Below are 20,777 nucleotides of genomic sequence, written 5' to 3'. Positions count from 1 at the left end.
ATTGTCCCTAGTGTGTGTTTGGTGTGTGGGTGTGTGTGTGTCCTGCGGTGGGCTGGCGCCCTGCCTGGGATTTGTTCCTGCCTTGCGCCCTGTGCCTCAAAAGACCCCCTTGACCTTGTGTTAGGATACAATGGGTTGGACGATGACTGACTGACTGACTAAAAACAGCACATAAAATCGTTGCACAAAATCGTTGCACTTTTAGGCTTAGGATTTTATATATAGAGAGTAGATTGTAATCAATGGTGTCAAATGCTGCACTCAAGTCTAGGAGAACAAGAACAAATGTACTGCCTCTGTCTGCAGATCATTTACTACTTTAACAAGTGCAGTTTCTGCACTTTGATTTGTTCTAAACCCTGACTGAAAGTTGTCAAGAATGTTTAATCAGATATTAATTTAGCTGCTTAACTACTGCCTTTTCTAGAATTTTACTTATGAAAAGTAAGTTAGAAATTGGTTTGAAGTTGTCATAGACAGAGGAGTCGAGATTATTTTTCTTGATCAGGGGTTTAACAACTGCATTTTTTTAACAGTCAGGGAAGACCCCTTGATCTAGTGATGAATTCACTAAGTCAAGTACGCTATCACACATTGGAGACTTCTTTGAAAAAGCTGGTACTGGGTCAAGGACACAGGTGGAGGGTTTCAGCTGAGAAATTACTCTACATAGTTCAGGTAGATCTATTCCAGTGAAAAAATTTTACTTGCTTAAAAGGAGATGCTGGGGTTGAACAGGATTAACTTTGGGTTGATGTAGTATACTATTTCTAATATTTATTTTGTGTTTAAAAATATATCAAAAGCTTAAAAAGTTTAACTAGTAATAAACAGTAATTTCAACACCCTGAATAGTATGATATAAACAATAAAATGTCATTGTGTCAGTTCACTCACTCACTATATTTGATTCATGATTTGTTCATATGACTTAAATTACTGTAGAAACACAATGTTTGCTCCCCTTTGTTAGCAGCATTCTCTGGGCCTCTTTCTGGCCTGGAATTTCCAGAGCATTGTAAAGCTTCAGTTTTTTAATTAAAATGAGATTGTGATATAAATACTACAGAAAGATCTACATATGGCCATCTGCACTGTCTATTAATTTATTTGTAAGTGGACTAGACCAATATTAAGGCTGTATATACAGTATGGTACAGTTACTGCCAGCCAGCATGGTGTTAAAAGCTAGTTGCTCTGTTAACTGTAGCAGCCATGCCTGTGATAGTTGCCATAGATACAACTGTTGCCATGGCCCTTGTCACTGTATTGAAGGATTCAACAGCTCTGGTTTGTGGTCAAAATCTCAGGGGAAGATCATTTATGTGAGTGTAATCAAAATCTACCATGGCATCATTAAAATAGCAAGATTATTGAAAATCGTTAAGTCTTCAGTACCTGTTGAACCCGCTGTACAGATGCCATTTTACAATTTGTAGGACTGTTTCTTTTTTTTTGTAAATTTGGCTGTGTGTTCTGATTGTCTCAGGACACAAAAAGTAACCCACCAAGAAGACTCTCAGTATTCCATGAAATTGAAGCCATTGTGACACCAAAAGAAAATCCATCAATAATCTGCTACAAAGCAGATTTGAATGAGAGAAATCAGGAAATGTCTAAGGGGGTTATTTTCCCTCATGACCATTTTCCATATGTGAATTTTTTTTTTAGCCTAATCAGTGCTAATTTGTTCGCTGTTCATCTGGAAATCCCTTTTGGACCAGAGGGCAAAACCTGCTGCTGTGTAGTTCTGAAATATCCTCTTTCACTGAAATAGAGCTCTTATCATTTTTCCATACTTTCCAACATACAGCCACAATTTCAAGTTTTAAGGTTGTAGAGTGGCTGGAGCATATTACAAAATTTTTACAACAAAATCAGCAAGCAATCCTGGATTGCACAAATCAAAAAAAAAAAACACCCAGACTCTCTCATGCCAGGATTTAGGGTGAAAAATTTGATTTTATTTATGTGCCCATTTACACAGAAGTATTAAAGGCATTTACATTGCCAATACTTAAAAGACTAATTCTGATTAATATAAAATGATTAAAAACACAGAAATATCTAAGAGCAATTTACATGTAATAACAGTAGAGAAGGAATTAATAGAACATAACAGCAAGGCTATAAAAATGTGCACAGATAAATATACAAAATGCATGTAAAATAGATAAGATAGGTTAAATGCTTGCCAAATAATTAGGTGTTTAGTCTAGAGTAAAGAAAAGATTTGAATTTTTCTAACTGAGATGGGCAAAGAATGACACATCTTTGGAGCAAGATAGTTAAAAGGTGTGAAAAAATGGATACCAGCAGAGTGAAGGGCTCTGTTCAGCACACAAGGGCTAATTACATCTTCTAAGTCAGTGAGCTGCCTTCGGTATTTTAAATTATATTTGTTGGTCAAGATGGAGTCAATGCAGTTGAGACTGGACTGGAGTAATGCTCTCTCAGAATCAAGTGTGTGCCTGCAATTGAGCTGCTAAGTTTTGAATCATGTGACGTTAATACAACAGGCACTTAAGAGGACCACTGTAGTGGGTATTATGGTAGTGCATATTCGAGGCAGCAGGATATTCAAAGTAAAAGATATTCCTGAAATTAAAATAGACATATTTACAGACAGCTTTTATATAATTTTGAAATGATAGTTCAGCATTAAACAGAGTGTTATATTTCAGCCAGGGTTTCTTCCGTGGCTGGGGTGCAAATTCCTGTTTTATGTCTTTTTTTATTAATTTTTTATTCTTCTGTAATTGATAACATTGCAACTTTTGTTAGTTATTTACATTATTATTTTTGTTTACATGGGGGCTTTGCCCCCTGCTTGCTTCACTCGCCCACGCCTGGAGCGTGCTAAACTGCCAACCACTTCGCATCACTGCTGCTCGCGTTGTGACGGGGGGACTGAACCCATGCTAAGGAGATGCAGTTGGATCAGCTGCTGGCTTGCTTTTGCTGCTACCGAGCTGCGTGTTCTGCTTGTCACGCTGCACGTCGATCATTTTAAAGCCTGTACAGCAGCTGTCCTTTTGTCTCTCTGCCTTGTCTCACGGGAAGTTAAAGTGTCTTTTGCGGGATGTTAAAAGTGTCTCTGAGAAAATCACGTATCGTCGCCTTCCAAGATTTATTTTTATAATAGAGAGATTATTTAATTTCTGTGCATCTCTGCATGTTCTGATATGTTCCTTGTATTGTGTGGGTGGTTCATTGAATGCACTTAGTGGTGTTGGTGAGTTCTTTATTACGGTGCTATTGTGGATATTTGAATTATGTGACCCTTTTGTTCTGTTTTTTACCATTCTTTTGGATTTTGTGTTGGGAATTGTTTGCTATATCAGGCAACTGCTGATGTGCATTTTGTGCTCTTCTGAGCTTCCCTTAGGTTTCAGAGCATTTTTGTGAAATAAAAGTTTTTATTTATAAAGATTCTTTGTTTTTCCCTGTGTTACATAAGCTGAAGATTGATGGTCCCTTTCTGTTGTGGAGGTTTTTGGGTTCATGACAATAGAACAGATTTCACAAACAGGCGCTGGCACTAAAAGCATTACATCCGAAAATAATTTAATAATAATTAATTAATTAATTATAAGTGAATTTCATGACACTTAAGGACACAGTACATAAATAAGTTAAAACAAAAACATAGATAAAATAAGACAGTCAAGATCAAAAACAGATAAATAAGACAGCCAAACTTACAAAATACATTCAGCACACAAAAGACATCTGACTTTAGATTGGTTTCAGAAGCATCAATTGAGGAAGATTGTCTAAGGTAAAGAGACAGGGAGTTCCATAATCTGAGTGCTGTAGAACTAAAAGCATGGTCACCCAGTGATTTACATTTAGTGTGTGGGTGACAAGAAATTCATCATTGGATGACCTTAGACTATGGCAGGTTGTATAGTATTTCAATATGTTCGAAATATTTATAGGTCCATTGCCATGAACAGCCAATGCAAGGACATTAGTGAAGTGGTTATATGTTTTCAAGGTTTAGCAAACTTTTGGCTGAATAATTCTGTAATTGTTTCTAAGTAGATTATATTTTTCCTAAAACACCAAAGAGTAGAGCATTACATTAATCAAGCAGAAAGGTGACAAAAGCAAGAATAAGTATTTGAGCAAAATGATAAGTGAGAGATGGTCTGATTTGTAAAATGTTCTTCAGATGAAAAAATAGCACATCTGGTAACATTTTTAGTATGACTTTCAAATGAGACTGGAATCTAAAACAACCCCCAAGTTCCATACTTCTGAGAGACGGTGCAATCATTCTGAAGTGGGCAAATGGATTTAGGAAGAGTCTTGGTACCTATCAGTCCCTATCAGTAACACTTCCATTACGTTGTAAATAGTTATGGCACAATCAAGAATCAAATGTGACCAGTGCACTCAACCTGGAAGTTTGTGTGTACATACAGTACATCTTAGTGTCATCAGCAAAGAAATGAAATCCCAGACCATACTGTTTAATAATCTTGCGCAAAGGGAGAAGATAAATAATAAATAGCAATGGCCCAAGAACTGAGCCCTAAGAAGTACCTTGTATAATCGGGACAGGTGGGAATTTGTGGCTGCCAATAGATGAAAATTGCACCCTGCAAGTTAGATAAGACTGAAAATATTCCAGCGTTACATCTTTAAGACCTAAATAAGACTGCAGATGTTGAATGAGTCTAGAAAGGATACCATGATCAGCAAGTATAAGAAGATCATTCACAGCCATCACCAAGGCAGTCTCAGTACTGTGCTTAGCCATAAATCCAGACCGAGTCTGTTCAAACAGCTGGGGCTTTTCCATAGAAGAAATTCACTTTGAGACAATAGTGTCCTTCAGTACCTTAGCCAAAAATTTAAGTTTGGAAAGGGGTCTATAATTAGAGACATTGTCTTGATCAAGACTTTACATTTTTAAGACTTGCATGACCTTAGCCACTTGGTACAATACCAGATACAAGAAACATGTTAATAATGTCGGCTATTTGAGTACTCAAAACAGTCATATAAGCCTTGACTAAGGTAGTAGGCAGGTGGTCCACTAAGCAGCTGGAGAGCTCAAGTTTTTTTACATGCTCAGTGACAAAGATAGACGACTGGAACAAATGCACCAATATTGTGTTCAGGACTGCATTTGGTACCAAAACTCACAATTAAAGGTAAAGATATAAAATTAAGATTGGAGCCAGAGTAAATACATCACCTCAGTTTTATTTACATTCAAGTGCAAGGAGTTGGAACTTAACCAGAGCTGGATTTGATTAAACCAGTTAGATAATAGTGAAAAGGATTAGTGCTAAGAGATAAATAAAGCTCGATGACATCTGCATAGATATGAAACTGACAACCAAACTACAGAGTAATGTTCCTCCTAGGTATTAAATATATTATGAACAAAATGTGCCTTAATATTGAGATCTGTGGAGTATAACAGAAGATCTAAAATTATGTACTTAAACAAAAAGGCAAATAAATAATCAAGGGACGTTGTGCTCAGATTGTATAATGCATTAGTAAGAAATGTGGAGATGGAGTATTGTGTGCAGCTCCGGTCTCCATGCTACAAGGATGACATAGCAGCACTTAAAGCCGTGAAGTGGAGAGCAACCAGGTGCACACCCGGACTTAAGGACATGTTGTACTCTGACAGACTCATAGAATTAAATTGGTTTAGTCACAAGCAGAGGAGACTAAGTAGGGACCTAATCCAGGTTTTCAAAATCCACAAAGGCATTGTGAAGTAGATTCTGCTGAATTCTTTCAGCCTTTATGGTGAATCACATGCTTGAAGACACCAGAGGAAATTAAGGGGAAGAGCATTTAGGACTTGTGGGGTGAGTTGTGGGAATCTGGAACAAACTACTGAGCCATGTAGTTGAAGTAGAAATGTCTTTAAGAATATTTGGACAGATTAGGTATTGGGGGGGGAAAAACAAAAAAAACTTGATGGACTGAATAGTCTCCTGTCATTTGTCAAAGATCGTATGTTCTTATGTAGTAGTGGCAGCTATATTGTACCAGCCAGCCAGTATTCTTGACACATGGACTTATCTCCTAGTTACCAACTTACTAAACATGTAATGTAAAAGAAAACACAGAGACAAGGGAATGAATTTGCAAAATCCAAACAGAGAGTGACCAGGCAATGATTCCAAACCTGTTTCCTGCAATGTCACTGTCTGTATGGATTTTAAATATTATGTCTACATAGCTTGTTTTTTGTGCCCCAACCACACACATAATCCAGACATTCACTGGTTAAGCGTCCTGTGCTAGTGAGAGTTGGTATGTGTGTGACTGTGTCATGCAATGGATGTTGTTCTCTAAAAAGCCGTGTTACAATAACTGGATGTGAAAAATGAATGAGTGATTTGACTGAGTCAGAAACATTTTTAAAAAACACTAAAAAAAGAAAAGACCAAATGATGATTCTTTGATCAAAGCATTAGTCTTATTTTAACATGTTCCTAATTTAATTGTGGAAAATTAAGAATTTAATATTGCAATTACATTATTTGTTATTTAACTGACACAGTTGCTCACTTGTTATTTTCTATCCTAAGGCTGTTTTATTCTCACCTACATTACTCTTGCTTCAAGCCTTATAAGATGATTGAATGCCTTATAATCTATGTTTTATAGCCTGAAGTTAAAAAATGTTGGCACCCAAATGACAAGCAGCTTGAAGAGACCACTCAAATTCACACTTGACATCCTGTTCTTACTTAGTGGTTCCCATAATATCTCAATGTAATGTATGTGTTCAGTGTTTATGGTAATAGAGAATTTAGTTGATTTTTCTTGTTAATCTTTTTTGCACAAGGCTGTCTGCTGATTCCAACCAAGGATACTCATTGACTTCACACAGGTTAATAAATGAGGATGATAGTTACTGACATCAGAGGAGATGTTGCTGAGAATAAGTTAAAATAATCTTCAGAAAAGTTATACAAGGTATTCACTGAGAAAGCTAAAAATGGCTATGAGGAAAGGATGCCATTGTGAGAGGTCATCTTTACTTAAAAGAAAGTCACAGAGTAAACCAGAAAGTAAACGTTAGTCAGATGGTAACCTACTGAAAACAGAAATATACTTGAAGGCAAATAAAGGCAGCACCAAGGACGTAGGTGTACAATACAGCAGAACATTTCCATTAATTAAGACAGACATTGTTGAGTTGAAGGGAGTGTTAAAGTTTACTATTTATTCAGACGATTTTGATTGACAGCTATATAAAGGTCTTCAGGGTTGTACAGATCCTTTTGTCACTTGCAATCTGTCTTCGAGATGCTAAAATAAGATAAGCTTCTTACCACTAATCCCTCCTTCCACCATTGTCTAAGGTGCTTCCCTTCCCAATAGGCCAGCACACTTAAACAGGCTGTAGAGTAAATCTAAAGGGGCATAAGGTTGTTACATTTGTGTTCGAATAATATTCAAATTCATTTTCATGCTGTAAATCAAATAACGAGATGGGGGGATTAAAAAATTACAATTGTGCAATAGGTTTATGCAAGGTCTCATTTCATGTAGTGACTGAATGATCTATCTATCTATAGATTGTTTATTTGACATATAAAATTCACCACCCTTTCTTTAAGCACATTTGGTTAATTACACAGTAAACCAGAAATATGTTTATTGTGTAATTTTTTTGACATTCTAACTCCTTTTACTTAAGGTTTTATAATTCAAAGCCTGTATAATTGAACTCCAGATATCTATCTTACTTGTGTACCCAGCCCTTTCTGTATATATGACTATAGATCGATAGATAGATAGATAGACAGATACTTTATTAATCCCAAGGGGAAATTCACATACTCCAGCAGCTGATACAAAAAACAATATTAAATTAAAGAGTAATAAAAATGCAGGTAAAAACAGTCAATAACTTGGAATAATATATGGTAATATATTAATATTACCAATATATTAATATTAATAATATATAGCAGTACCAAAGGAGAACACAACTATAGAATTGCTGGATTTCAGCTACTTTATTAGCTGTAAAGAAAAAAAATTGTGAAATTTTGAATGCAGTCTTTGTCTTAAATAAATAGATAAATTGATAGACTGATAGCACTTTATTTGAACCAAGTGGAATACTTAGATTTTTACAGAAACTCAATAAATAATTTAAAAAACAAGCAGGAACAACGCCCCTCAAAAAACACTAGAATTACTAACAATAAAGAAAAAACGTATGACTTGGCCAAAGACTAAAAGAGCTGTTACAGACACGTTGAGGTATTATATAGGCATATTTCCCTTGGATTAAAGGAGCCCCTCTAGCATTTCTTGGCACAGTCTTGGTGAATAATTTGTTGGCTGAAAGTACTCAGTGCTAGTGTGTCAGAGAGAGGATGTGCAGGATTGTTCATAGTGACTATTAGTTTTGTCTTTATTCTCCCTTTCACTACCAACTCCAGGTGGTCAAGAGTGTATCCAATAACTGAGCCTGCCTTTTTAATTAGTTTGTTTATTCAGGTGGCCTCTCTTGAAATGATTTTACTGGCCCAGCACACCACAGTGTAGAAAATTACACTGGCCATCACTGAGTTGTAGAACATGTGAAGGATGTCACTACCCACATAAAAAGGTGCACAGTCTCCTAAGAAAAAAAAGAGCATGATGTGCCCTTTCTTATATAGCTCCTTGTGTTACAAGACTAGTCCAACTGGTCATTGATGTGGACTTCCAAGTACTTGTAGCATTGCACAACCTCCTCATCCACTTCCTGAATATGAATAGTGACTGGACATAGAGGTTCTTTGGTCCAGTAAAAGTCAATAATCTGTTCCTTGGTTTTACTGAAGTTAAGTTGCAGATATTTTTGCACCAATAAAAACAAAGAAACAAACTTCTTCACCTTACTCCTGTACTCTCTCACCGATTAGTGCAGAATCATTTGAGAAGTTCTGCAATGACATGACCTGGTGTTATATTTGTATACATTTTAAATATTATGTAATTTTTAATATGTTATATAATTTTATTAATATTTTGTATGTAGAACAAATAAAAAAGTGACAGGACTGCTTCCTGTGGTGCACAAATGTTACTTACATCAACATCAGAGACATGCTCCTTGAGCTTCATGTAGTTCATTACCTAGGATACCATAGGCTCATCCACCAAAATATCCTTGAGCTTACCCCTTAACAGGGATGACTGGATGGTATTTAAGGAAGGCACAGGAGAAGTAAAAAAAAATGTAATCTTCACATGTGCTGCCAGCTTTGTGCAGATGGGAATAAGCCATGTGGAGCAAATAGATTCCACTTGAATCTTTGTCAAATAGGCAAATTGCAGTGGTTCAGGTGGTCTTTAACAAGAGGACCAATATAGTCCAGGCTCAGCAACTCTTTGGTCTTTATGATGTGAGATGTAAGGGCCAATGGCCTGTAGCCATTTGGTAAAAAGGCTCCAGTCTTCTTCGGAATAGGAACAATGTAGGGTGTTTTTTCACAACAGCGGCACTTTCTGGAGCCTTAGTGACAGACTGAACCTTATATTTTTAAAAACAAGTAAATACATTTTTGGTAGTTTCAAAATGCTGAATTTGATGTTATACAGTTCAACATTTTAGAAATATAGCTAGTCTTGAACTGTTGACTAAATGAAACCTGTCAGGTTTTCTTGAATCAATGTAGTTTATTTTAAAAATTATGCCCAAGCTAACAAAATCACATCCAACGCAGTGTGTCAATAACTATGTTAGTTTCATTGGGAGTTCTCTATTGACTGTTAATATTTACAGATCTGACCTTTAGGGGACATGCATTAGCACTATGTAAACCTGAGCAGGATAAATGGGTTAGAAAATTGATTGATTTATGTGTTTAGCTGACACAATTATCCAAAGTCACCATTCAGTAGTTTAAGTGACTTGCTCAGGGTCACAGTATGACTCATTGTTGAAGAGTGAATGAAGAACCTACTAGTCAGTAATCCATGTCTGTTTCCTGATTTGGAAAGCAACCCTCCTTCTGAGGATGTACTATACTTAAAGTTCCATTGGTTTAAGAATAACTTAAATAACAGTACATTATTCACAGTCAATTCTTATGCACTTCACTTTGCATTTGATATATTTTCTTTGTCACGTAACTATTCAAATATCTGTGAATCAGATCATGATCATGATTACGAGACAATTTAAAGATCTATTTAAATTTTATTAACCTATTGAAAGTTTTAGACTAGATATTAATCGATGGTGTTCTCTTCACTTTACATTAGCTGAAACAATAATATCACTAAAATGAGCATGCTCTTCCACAGCATTCCAGTATGTACTGAGTACCATTATGAACAATAGTGCACAACCTCTCTCTGACACACTAACACTGAGTACCTTCAGCCAACCAGTTATTCAGCAGAAGTGTGTGAAGATACACTATTGGGGCTTCTTTATACCAACGGCAATACGCCTATATAATGCCTCACAGTGGCTATGACTGCCAAGACAGAAGTTTTCTTTTCTTTTTAATTTTCTTGCTTTATAATCAGTCTTGTGTCTGTTCAGACCAATGTCTGTGTGTATTTATTTATTTGTTAATTTACTTACCTAGTTATCTTATTTATTAAAAGAGCTGCTGTAAAAAAGCTAAACTTCACCCTAGGGACAAATAAAGTTCTTTCTTTCTTTCTTTCTTTCTTTCTTTCTTTCTTTCTTTCTTTCTTTCTTTCTTTCTTTCTTTCTTTCTTTCTTTCTGTGTACAAAATGTAATACTTTTGAAACTACAATTAATATTTGAAATGCAAAGAGGCCACATAATAAAAAAATGTACTACAAAGATCTAATCCAGAGCACAGGCCTACTTCTGTCCACTTCTACCGTTGGATCAAGTATTCCAAGTCTTTGAAGGGAAGCAGAAAGAAATTCAACTGTACTGGCTTTGTTAGTTATGGAAACAAATCCTGTTCATCTGTTGTTTATGTACTTTCAGTGTGCACCTGCTACTACTATGTGTTGTCTACTAAATCAGTGCTTGCTCAGAGTTTGGTACGAGTGTAGACGAAACTGTACGCCGTAGATATTACTGCATCCTACCATGCTTTAGTTATAAAGCCTTCATCCTTTGAACATCAGCATCTCAAATGTAATCTTTTAGCAAGTAATTTTTTGTATTATATACAAGTCAACAATTTTATTAAAGATACTTTCCAGGATGTACTAATTTCCTTTTAATCAGTTGTAGAAATTGTGCTGTCCTGCAATAATGAAGATATACAGTAAGCAGCATTTCTACACTTTGCCACTCTCTTTCAAAAAGTTCTTTCCTTAGATGAAATGCCAGTGATAGGAAAGGGACCCTTCAACAACATTTATTTATATAGCGCATTTTCATTCAGTAGGAATTTCAGATAGAGAATGGAATTCATCCATTGGCAAGATACACTCCTCATCAGTCTGCAGAAAGTGTACTTTAGCTAAACATTGTACACCACAGGCAGTTATCTCGGCTTAGGTCATCTGAAGTGTAGCCAGGCTAAGACCCTAATTGTTAGCAATATTATCAGATACCCGCCTCACTCAGCCACATGTTCTAGGGCTGTCTGACCCTCATAACTTACCAGGCAGATGGTATTGAGCCAACCGTTAATCCTTATCCACTTATTGCAGTATTTGAAATATTACCAGGTGGGACAGTATGTGAATAATCTAATGTGATATCCTATACCGCTATTGTTTACGTCTTGGAATAATTCAGTTTATTAAATTGGAAAATGCAGTCCTTCCACAATTAGGCAGGGAAAATGTTTTATTCTGTTTAAAATTAAAACAAAAAAATCAAATTGTTCAACTAAGATGCTGTCTGAATGTTCTTTAGAATTTGGCAAGTATTTATTAATAATTAACTGCATAATGAGTTCTCTGATTTCATTGTTCTTCCAATAGCTTGGTAATAATGGTGAATGTGAATTTGAAATGAAATATTGTATTACTGTATGCGAAGTTGTTCTATATCATATGTATAGTAATATAGCCTTATAAAGCTAATATGAGGTGGGGGTTTTGGGGGATTTCATATGAAGTAATCACTCGGATACACTGAAATATCACAAAATTTAGTAATAGTTCAGCATGTTAAATTAATGCATTAACTGCACATATTTGAATGGATTTAATGTTACTATTGTTACTATTAAGAGAATAAAACACAAACATTAGGCCACAATTCAGTCAAAGATATGGTCAAACAGACATTCCAAAAAATCCATTTAAGTGAACATTTGATCTGTTTTCCTTAACCAGTTCAGAGAGTTATATGACAAGAAAGCCCACTTCAATGTGTCCCACATATTAAGACAAAAGAAAAGATTCAGTAGAGATACATCTTGATCTTTTTAGAACAGCATTTTTGATTTTTTGCCATATTCTGAAAAAAATCTTGAGAAAATCTTGACTTTTTCCTCACAAAGATAATTTGTTTTTCCAGGGTATCACAATAGATTTTTCATTACATAATTTTACCTGAAATGTTTCTGTCACAAACTGTCAAAGGTTACCCAAGAGATTGTTTAATATTTTAATCCAAGATGGTGTTAAGTGTAGGTCATTGCCAGAACTTATAACCTACTAAAGAGTGATTTCATGAAAACTTTACTTCATTAATTAGCTGGATATATGTTTAATAAAATACTGTATTAGTAGTAGGACAGGTATTGCCACAGGGTCCTTTTCAGCACCATGATAAACCTCATTTTGTTGAACAGAAAACACAAATCAGCTTGCATGATGTGAAGTTGAATTTTACTCCCAGTTTATGAAAACTTTAGAGGAAGATTCCAGTACAGTTAATAGGCTTCTATGTGCTACCTACAACTAGCGAACTGTTTAAATAAAAAACAACAACAACATCATCCATCCATTTAAACATGAGCCTGTCTTGTTATCTATATATATAAAAAAAGAAAAGATCTGGGTTAAACATTCATCAGTCTTAAATTGGTACAGCAAAAATGGCTGAGATGCTACTGTGTTCCCCTCAGTTATATGAGATGGCTTGCATTCAGAAAGCCTTACCCTGACAGTGCTGTGTGATCTCTCTATCATCTCTCTATTATAAAAAAAAATCCTGTGGGAGGGAATGACTAGGAGACGATTCGTGATCTTCACGTTAAGATCACGGAAGACAAATAAAAGACCTGCGAGACGAAAGAGAATGGCCACGGAGCGTCTCGTGGGGATATAGAACATAAGATTCTTGCAATACACGCCCTACTTACAAGCAATATCAGAGCACGGCCAGCAAAAAAATCAGTAGTGTAAAAGCATGCAGCACACACAGATCCAGGGGTCTCAGTGCATATAAAGTGTATAAAGGACAATATGTTATAAATGAAACGTTGACGACTAAAAGATCGCATTAGCGCAAACAAAAGGAAATTAATCATCAGGACCAGGTGTAATTGAAAAAATAACAGGACAAAGTGAGGTCAGAAATAAAAAGCAAAGAGCAGAAAACAAAGTCTTTTCACCTTCCATCATTCAATGCACAAAACATAGATTTACACAATAATGGACCATACTCTATGAGAATCTGTGGTCCCGCAACAGTTAAAGCAACGAGAAGTTTAATTTCAAAGAAAACACAATTCGGTCAGGTGTATATTTATGATCATGGAGAAGCGATCACAACGCGAGCAGCAGAGACATGAAGTGGCAAAAAGGACAGCGGCTGTACAGGCTTTAAAATGATTGACGGGCAGCACGACAGCAGCTGCCCCCCCTTCACAACGCGAGCAGTGTTATACGTCCTGCAAGAAAGAGATTTAGCCACGCCGGGGCCGGAAATAAAGGACAATTATTGTTTTTACAACGTCACACGAGACAAGGCAGTGAGCCATCATTTAAAACAAGTCCACAGACATCTAATCTAGCAGTTGTTGGATTGCTTTTGGCGGACACGCATCATGTGCTCCCAGCTCTTAAAACAATGACATGTGACAAGCAGAACAGGCAGCGCGCCAGCAGCAGAAAGACAGCAGATGATCCAACGGCATATCCTTAGCGTGTGTTCAGCCGCCTGCCCCTTCACAATGCAAGCAGCGTTATACGTCTTGCAAGAAAGAGATGTAACCACGCACGGGGCCGGAAAAAAAGGACAAGTATTGTTTTTACAAAAGTTTTTAAAGTAAAAGTGAAAATAATGCATATGTAACAATTCCCATGAAAATAACAATCTCTTTAAATTGTATATCAGATAAACCAAACACAGGGGTGGGCGGGCGGAGCCCCCAAGTAAAAAAAAAATCTTGGTGGAAGGGAGACCAGGAAGACGAGACGTGATCTTCTCAGAAGACACTTAAAAGACCCACAAGATGAAAGTGATTGGCCACGGAGCGTCTCGCGGGGACCTTAAACATGAGACTTGGTGCCAAGAGATTGCAATTTGACGTCCCGCGAGAAACCCTGTAACGTCACACGAGACGAGGCAGTGAGGCAACATTTAAAACAAGTTCACGGACATCTAACCAAGCAGTTGTTGGAATGCTTTTGGTAGTCAAGACATCATTTGCTCCCAGCTCTTAAAACAATGACAAGCGACAAGCAGAACACGCAACTTGCCAGTAGCACCAGTTGGAAGCCAGCTGATAATCCGACTGCAACTCCTTAGCGTGCACTCAGCCCCCCCTTCACAACACAAGCGGCAGAGACATGAAGTGGCAAAAGGACAGCAGCTGTACAGGCTTTTAATGATTGACGCACAGCGCAACAAACATAACAGGCAGCTCACAGGCAGCAGCAGCAAGACAACATGATCCGACTGCATCTCCTTAGCGTGCATTCAGCTGCCCCCCCTTCACAACAAGAGCAGCGTTATACGTCCTGCGAGAAAGAGATTTAACCATGCCTGGGGTCGGAAATAAAGGACAAGTATTGTTTTTACAAAAGTTTTAAAATAAAAGTGAGAATAATGCATATGTAACAATTCTCATTGTATAACCGGTAAACCAAACCCGGGGGTGGGCGAGCGAAACACAGGGGGCAGAGCCCCCTAGTTTTCAATAAAATTAAGAACAGCTCAACTTTCATGGTTAACATGATTGTGTAACGAATATATGTGTTTTATCTTTCAGATTATTTGTGTTCCCCAGAAGAAAATGTGTACCAAATTGACTTCACTAGGTTTAAAATACGAGACATGGAGACTAGCACTGTGCTGTTTGAGATCACCAAGCCCCCTGCTTCAGGTAAGTTACTTTAAAAAAATAAATATTTTGTAAAAATCTCAAGACAGTCGTTACAAAGAAAAAAGTGAAGGACTGAGGAATACTGTTTGGAATGTTTTCAGTAAAGAAAATAAAGGACGTCAACAACATTTGAATTTTTTTCTGCCAAATACGGCAAAATGTGAAACAACAGAATTGCCTTCTAATTAGGAAATGGTTTAAATCAAAAAACCTGTAGCCACTGTGACCATCTATGAATTTAGCATGAGCCTCTAGTATTCTACAGCTTCATAATTTACAGCAGTGTCTTCTGCCCAGGATCATGGTATTTCACTTTCATTTCTTTAGAGAGAACTCAAGGAGACAAGAGGGACTATGATCCAAATGCTGGTCGATTTGTCCGGTACCAATTTACTCCTGCTTTCCTCAGACTCCGCCAAGTTGGAGCAACGTGAGTAAAGGGGTTGCTTGTACAGTAAATTGTGTACCTGGCCCAAATGTTAGAGATTAGAAGCTATACATTTTGTAGTCCTTTAGTCCTGTTTTAGAGGGTGAGAGTAGTAAATGGGGAGGGGCATGTTCATATTTTAATTGTCTCTCTCTCTCGCTCTGATATAGGGTAGAGTTTACAGTTGGAGAGAAGCCTATCAATAACTTCAGAATGATTGAAAGGCATTATTTCCGTGAGCAGCTGTTGAAGAGCTTTGACTTTGAGTTTGGCTTCTGTATCCCGAGCAGTAAAAACACATGTGAACATATCTATGAGTTTCCTCCACTCTCAGAAGAAATAAGTAAGTTGATTTGTATGTTTTATATGTAACCCACTTATAGCCTCTTCTCTAGTGTTTACACAGTGCTGTTTATTATTTTTTTCTATTTGAAAACATTACATTTTAATTCACACTCCAAGTAATGATTTCCTACAAGGTTATCAAAATTGATATTCAACCATCAGGAGGAGGAAAGCAAAAATCCACTTGTAAAAAGTGTTTTTTGTGTTTGTTTTTTTTTTTGCAATTATTATAGAATATACCCATTGAGTTCCTAGCAAAGAGGAATTCGAGTGATGTGTTTATCTAACCAAGAAGCAGATGAGTGCTTCTGAAATTAAATTCTAATCTGTGGTGTTTACAGTACAGTATGTGTGCATATGCAGCCATGTAAATTTGTTTCAGAATAATAATAAACTGGAACATCAGTTTTAAGTATGACGCAGAGTAAATGACTATACCACATATTACAACGGTCAACTCCATTTTTAGCTTTTGCTGTGTCTAATTAAGACTGAACTATTGAAAGTGTTTCTTCTTTTCTCAATTAGTTTTTATAGACTAATATAACATTGTAGGTAACACTGTGTTTTCCAATTGCTATAAGACCCTTGTCACCAGAGATGATGAACCCTAAACAAAAAAACTAAAATGTTGTACTATATGTTTATGCAAAGACATGCTCTATACATTGCACAAAACAAAGTTTCTCATGCTCTTTTAATAGGTAATATTAGCTTATTTCTTCAACACATTGTTGAAAAGTCTCTTTAGAATCATCTAAATACTGAGCATGTGAGATGAGATTAAAGATTAATACCCCATGTTTAGACCGCATAGGTTGCATTCTCAATTGCCCAGTGTGTCAGTGCTGCACATTTTCTGTGATTTTATTTTAATCTTTTAGGCTGTGTTGTGTTCACATATATTTCTTTAACCAAATGTTGGAAATAACTAAAGTCCCTTCGTAAATGCCCCCAAACCTACCTTCTTTATTAATGAATGAATAAAAAACATTTTTTCCCACTTTGAATAGGTTTTTTTTTTTTGTCAACAACAACAATCTGTCCTTTTCTCAGATCATTTTTAGTACATGGCCATAGCAGATGGGGTCCAATCCTAGCCATAGCAAGTTCGAGGCAGGAACTGTCCTATTCATCATAGGACACCTCCGTACAAACACCTACACTAACTTTCTACCATTGTGAGGAAATATCCTAAATTAATATGATCTGATCTTCTGGATATGGTGGGAGAGCACATTCAAGTGGTGGGTGTGACAGAGCAAGGTGCAGAGGATACGAAGCTATGGAAACAGATGATCTACTGTGGTGACTCCTAACAGGAGCAGCTAAAAGAAGAAGGTGATCATTACATTAAAAAATGATCTGATTTTACAAATACACACAGTACTGTACTTTGCTATATTAAATATATTATTTAAACATTCAAGTTCAAGGAAAAAACAGCTGAAACTTGTTTAGCAACCTTCTGAAGCTGCTGATCACTACTCGACAGAATTTTGGAGCTATTCTGACACTTTCAGAACTGTTTCAGTTTATTTATATGAGATGTCTTGTATAACTTTTTTTTTTTTGGCAGGACACTCTAGAACTACTTCTGTTTTAAGCCACTCTTTTAACTGATTTTCTTTTGTGTTTGGGGTCATTTTCATGCTGCAATGATTCAGCTTCTTTTGAGCTTCAGACCACAGAGAGATGTCTTGGTATTTTCCTGTAGAAATGATGGGTTCAAATGTACTTCTGCAGGAAGTAAGAATCTAATTCACATCCTGGAAGTTGTGCGACTGTATGTAATATATGTAAAGGTATCATTCAGCCAAATAACATGCAGGTTGCATTTGAAACCAGTCAACGTATTGGCTTAACGAGTCAGCATAAGTTAGTTTTTTCAACCTAACAGTGTCTTCCTGTGAGTATCTGAGAGACGAAGAAGAGTGCCCACCTGAGGACTGGTATCTGATTTGCTCCCCAAACTGCCAGCACAGGCTCCAGCTTTCATGGCCTTGAACAAGTCAGTTCAGGTAAAGGAAAATGTGTGGATAATTCAGTGTCGAGGTGCCCCATTCAAGGTTTGTTTAAGTAATTCACATTTATTCATTCTGTAGCTGAACAGCAGGAATAATTTTTCAGGTCCCTTTTCAATGAATGCTGGTGGTGCAGTGCATCACTTCTAGGGCTTGTAGCTAACTGTGATACATTATTCATTTGACTAGAAATATTGATCAGTTGCTTGTCTTTCAACATTTTCTGCTGTTTTATTTTTCAGTGCGGGAAATGATCATTCACCCATATGAAACTCAATCTGACAGCTTCTACTTTGTTGATAACAAGCTTGTGATGCACAATAAGGCGGATTATTCTTACAGTGGAGGACCTTAGGAAAAGACCAATAAAATCCACAAGAAGAAGAGGAGGGAGCACACGTGCGCGCACACACACCCACTGCAATCCTAGGGAGTCTGGAACCTTTCTAGCAGAAGCTTGCCTGCCATGTTTTGGAGGAATGACTTGAGAATTTTTCAGCGATACCTGGTACCTCACTGGAGTCAAATAGGGTCCAGATAATCCAAAGTAGTTCAAGTGGTAAAGTTGAGCAGTCTCACAGAAGTGCACCCTATAGTTTCACTGAAGAAATACAGTTCTTGCTATTAAGTTGCTTTGTTTTATGCACTTCTATCGTTACTGCAAATCATTTCCTAGGTAGGAGTAATATAACTTTTGCTGTTGGAGTGTGGGTTTCTTTGCACACTGTAGTTTATAAGATGTTGTGTGTGTTGAAACTGCAGCCTCAATAGACTGAGCCATAAACACAAGCAATTATCAAAACAGTTTAAAGCAATGTGTGTGTGTGCACACATAATAAATGTGCGTGTGTGATCGGAGTGGTCATAGTTTATAATAGGGCCATTATAACTAACCTGCAGAAATATATACATTTAGAAAAGAAAAACACTTCAATTAATCATTTTTATTTTTTATGGTGGGTGAAAGTAAATTGATACATTAAGAATAAAAATATTCCTTCTTAGCAGTGAGCGTGATGCACTTTATGGGTCAGGTCAATGGATGAAGATATAATAAGATGTGGGAAAATTTGTTTACACTTCAGTGGTGCAGCTTCTACTGAATCTGAGTAGAACCACAGAATTTAAAAGGGATGAAAAAAATATGCAAAATGTTCTTCATTGAAGTGGGAACAAAGGTCTGAGGCAGAAATGTTGTTTATTGTGAAAAATATAAGGAATAAAAACATGAAAGAGCTGTTTTGCTTGCTGAAAAAATCTTATTGGTTGGCAATTAATATCTAATTGTAAGTACGTATTGCCATTAATAAAACAGACATGCAACACATTCATATCAAATCCCCTTTTCAGATTGCATGAATCAAAGTAAAACACTTTTTTTGTTGTTTTCCGTTTTCACTTTTCCCTGATTGTGCCTAAGAAGACCACTTGGCCTGTTCTAACTCTTGCAAGAAGGAAAAACCTTTAGCAGACTTTTGGGTCATCTTTTCTGTGATACTCCTCTGGCAGCACATTCCTAATAAATTTCCCCTTTTTCATGCTAGTTATATAGATATTCCTGCAATATCAAAAAGGAGATCATGTCTGTCATCTTATTTCTCCAGTTTTAGACACTTCCTATCTTTTTTTAAGTGGGCTTTATTCAGAATCAGTCTATACTGTGGATTTTCTATTAAGGCAGTATTGTTGAATAAAGGATGAAAGGATTAGTTATTTTTTAAGTTTCTTAGTCTTCAAGACCAGTCTTTACTTTGGATTTTCTAGTTTGATCTTTATATAACCATAGTTAACAGATATATTATTTTTATAGTGATTGTTTTTAATTTATAGTTGAATTTTTTATTTTACTAATCTGGTGTAAAGTGTATTTCTATTTTTACAATTACGCAATAAAATGCGTTTTTCAATGATGAACATTACAGTATATCACTAAGTTTATGTTTAAAAGATTGAGACTTAAATCTGGGAGACACATTTAGCCTAAAGTACATCCATGCAGACGAAACATATTTTATTTTTTCAAATTATATATTAGGGAAAAAATTGCAGACTGAAAGTTGTCCTCAATGTAACAATAATTATCTGATATTCTTTAATACACCCAAAATTGAAGTAAACTGTCCATTTGTAATAATATTAAGGATGAATAGAAGTAATTCAGTTTATACACTGTTGGTTTAAAATCTATTGTTGGCATCTGAAATGGAGCAGTTCACTCTGAATTTTTTTAGTGTTCATTGGCAATAAAACAATATGACTACCTGTTATATAGCCTTCTTCTAGTGTGGCACATCTGTTTGGAGGAGTTACAGAAAAATTGGGCATTCCACACGCATCGGCTTTGCACATAGTTTATTTAGTTCCATGCTGTGGAAAACACTGAAGAAATTATGCATTTTGTTTGGCAATTGTAGAACTTTTTGATTTAACCAGGTATACATATAAAATAAATGAGCAGATACCAAATAGGCAACCCGTTATTAGCTTTTACTTATGAAACTGCATTGCACTGCTGTGATTATCCTTATAGTATTATAAATTTATTATTTATTCATGGTGGCTTCTGGTCTGGAAACTTAGGCACACATACCCATTTTAGGACAGTCATTTAAGCCACCACTAAAGTTCAGCCACTCCTGTGGTCGTATGAATTCTAATTTGATAGAATGATGAACTGGTAGTTAAGCAGGGTTCTGGAAGTTAAGTTAATCACCAATGTTAAGTGATTAAAGGAATATACTTATTATGACAATCTTATTAATAAA

The 20,777-nt window shown here is 36.3% G+C and overlaps 1 protein-coding gene across 1 annotated transcript in view; it reads left to right on the top strand.

Moving 5' to 3' along the window:
• The window catches only part of unc119a (unc-119 homolog a (C. elegans)), a 74,378-nt gene extending 53,919 nt beyond the window's left edge, over positions 1-20,459 (top strand). Inside the window, exons 2-5 of the mRNA XM_028806761.2 lie at positions 15,103-15,216; positions 15,544-15,646; positions 15,814-15,986; positions 18,255-20,459. Coding sequence (XP_028662594.1) covers positions 15,103-15,216; positions 15,544-15,646; positions 15,814-15,986; positions 18,255-18,367 — 503 coding nt within the window. The 3' untranslated portion in view covers positions 18,368-20,459. The remainder of the gene's footprint in view (positions 1-15,102; positions 15,217-15,543; positions 15,647-15,813; positions 15,987-18,254) is intronic.
• The last annotated feature ends 318 nt before the right edge of the window (positions 20,460-20,777 follow it).

Source organism: Erpetoichthys calabaricus, chromosome 8 (genome assembly GCF_900747795.2).
Source record: "Erpetoichthys calabaricus chromosome 8, fErpCal1.3, whole genome shotgun sequence".
NCBI lineage: Eukaryota > Metazoa > Chordata > Cladistia > Polypteriformes > Polypteridae > Erpetoichthys > Erpetoichthys calabaricus.
Note: the sequence above shows the minus strand (reverse complement) of the source record. Positions and strands in the feature narration are given on the sequence as shown.